This window comes from Ammodytes marinus (assembly GCF_949987685.1).
Source record: "Ammodytes marinus genome assembly, contig: scaffold_289, whole genome shotgun sequence".
Taxonomy (NCBI): domain Eukaryota; kingdom Metazoa; phylum Chordata; class Actinopteri; order Uranoscopiformes; family Ammodytidae; genus Ammodytes; species Ammodytes marinus.
The window spans coordinates 35,001-37,500 of NW_027648307.1; the positions used below are offsets into that span (position 1 = coordinate 35,001).

A 2,500-nucleotide genomic window follows, 5' to 3' on the forward strand; every position below is an offset into this window, starting at 1 on the left:
CTCATGGTTACTGGGAGGAGGAACCAGAGACCTCATGGTTACTGAGTTTGAAACTATGAAAGAGTAATTAAGTTAATTAAATAGGCTATATAGAAAATAACTATATTTTCACATGTCTGAACTGTGCTATAGAAATAAACTTGCCTTGCTTAGTGTTTAACAGTATATTTTAAACAGGTAGTAGCATAGATGTCATGTTATCTGTTTAAAACACACTCTTGTTCATAAACACACACACACACACACACACACACACACACACACTTGAAGTACAAAGTGTTTGGCACATGTCGGCTGGAGTAGCACTTTTAACGTCACAGTCAGCACTAATGTGGTAGTTAGAGTGTGTGTGTGTGTGTGTGTGTGTGTGTGTGTGTGTGTGTGTGTGTGTGTGTGTGTGTGTGTGTGTGTGTGTGTGTGTGTGTGTGTGTGTGTGTGTGTGTGTGTGTGTGTGTGTGTGTGTGTGTGTGTGTGTATTGAAGCTTGCTCTTAAGTGGAGCATCTCTAAAGTGATTTCCCAGGTCGGCGAATGATGTAATTGTCCCCGCATCACTCATTCTGCGCGCACTCACACACACACACACACACACACACACACACACCATTTTTCGGCTGCCAGCTGTGCTCACTGTATTGTGATGAAAGTTTTTTACTTTGGGTTTACTGACAATTTAGGTCAATTACACACACACTCTATCTCTCTCTCTTTCACTCACACACACACACACACACACACACACACACACACACACACACACACACACACACACACACACACACACACACACACACACACACACACACACACACACACTACAGTGTGAAGGAAGTGTTCACCTTTTTTGCTGTACTGATGATCCAGGTCAGTAACCAGCTGGGGCATAGTGAGAGTGTGTGACCCGTTTGCTATATACATGTTCCCACTTAAAGGTGCTCTGAGGAACTTTCAGTTTGTGTTCATTCTAGCGCCTCCTTTGGACAGAAGCGGTAGTGTTTTTACTACGCCAGCTGTTGATTCTTAATGCCTTTGTCATGGGTATACGCTCACCCAGGAACAACAGCTGGCGTAGTAAAAACACTACCGCTTTTGTCCAAAGGGGGGCGCTAGAATTAACACACATGAAAGTTCCTGGGAGCACCTTTAAATCCACTGCATGGTAGTGGAAGAAACAACAGGGTTAATTGAAGCCAAGGCAAATACATTGTTTCCCTGGTAATCCAAGCAAGAATTAACACACACTGAAAGTTCCTCGGAGCACCTTTAAAGGTGTAGTCAGTGATTTTTAAGACTAAAATCTTGTGAATTATTTATTTCATAGGATCCCTCCTAACATCCGGGACATAGTTTACTGTACATGTAACAGCAGCAAACGAGACCATCAGTGCAAAGAATGCTATTTTTATATAGATTTTCTTTCTGCCTTTGTCATGGGTATACGCTCACCCAGGAACAAAAAAATACCACACACACTTCATTAAAATTTTTGCTTCATTTTAAAAAACGTTTATTTGTGTCAGATTTGCACATTTGTGGTTGTTTTTAAGACCAAATGTTCTATATTTTTCATAGGATTCCCCCAAATATCATTAACACACACTGAAAGTTCCTCGGAGCACCTTTTAAAGGCTAAATCTTGTGTATTACTCTTCCATACGATCCCTCTTAACAACCGGGACATAGTTTACTGTACATGTAAGGCTAATTTTGGGGCGACTGTGGCTCAGTTGGTAGAGCGGGTCGGCCGATGATCAAAGGGTTGGAGGTTCGATCCCCGCCCTGCCACCTGTGTCATAGTTGTTGTGTCCTTGGGCAAGACACTTCACCCACCTTGCCTCGTGTGAATGTCGATAGTTAGCTGCTGCTATCGGTGTATGAATGTGTGTGTGAATGGTAACGTGGGAATGGGAACAGGTCTCCCTAAAAAAGAGTCTCCGGTCTCCGGGATTTACCTGTATAAATAAAGGTTTAAAAAATAAATTAAGAAATTAACACCAAATCTTGTGTATTTCTCCATAGGATCCCCCCTAACATCCGGGACATAGTTTACTGTACATGTAACAGCAGCAAACGAGACCATCAGTGCAAAGAATGCTATTTTTATATAGTTTTTCTTTCTGCCTTTGTCATGGGTATACGCTCACCCAGGAATAAAAAAATACCACATACACTTCTTTAAAATGTTTGCTTCATTTTAAAAAACTTTTAATTGTGTCAGATTTGCATATTTGTGGTCGTTTTTAAGACCAAATGTTCTATATTTTTCATAGGATTCCCCCAAGTATCATTAACACACACTGAAAGTTCCTCGGAGCACCTTTTAAAGGCTAAATCTTGTGTATTTTCCCCCCTAGGATCCCGCCTAACATCCGGGACATAGTGTACTGCACTGGGGTCAGCCTGATGGACGAGGACGTCTGGGAGTTTATCTGGATGAAGTTTCACGAGTCCAGCGCCGTCTCCGAGAAAAAGATTCTTCTGGAAGCGCTCACCTGCTCCGAC

At 42.0% G+C, this 2,500-nt stretch overlaps 1 protein-coding gene across 1 annotated transcript in view; it reads left to right on the top strand.

Moving 5' to 3' along the window:
• LOC307270776 (thyrotropin-releasing hormone-degrading ectoenzyme-like) overlaps positions 1–2,500 on the top strand; it is a gene marked incomplete at both ends in the record, with an annotated part of 34,252 nt that overhangs the window by 24,649 nt on the left and 7,103 nt on the right. Inside the window, one exon of the mRNA XM_080054657.1 lies at positions 2,353–2,500. This exon is cut by the window's right edge and continues 20 nt beyond it. Within this exon, the coding sequence (XP_079910783.1) occupies positions 2,353–2,500 (148 nt within the window). The remainder of the gene's footprint in view (positions 1–2,352) is intronic.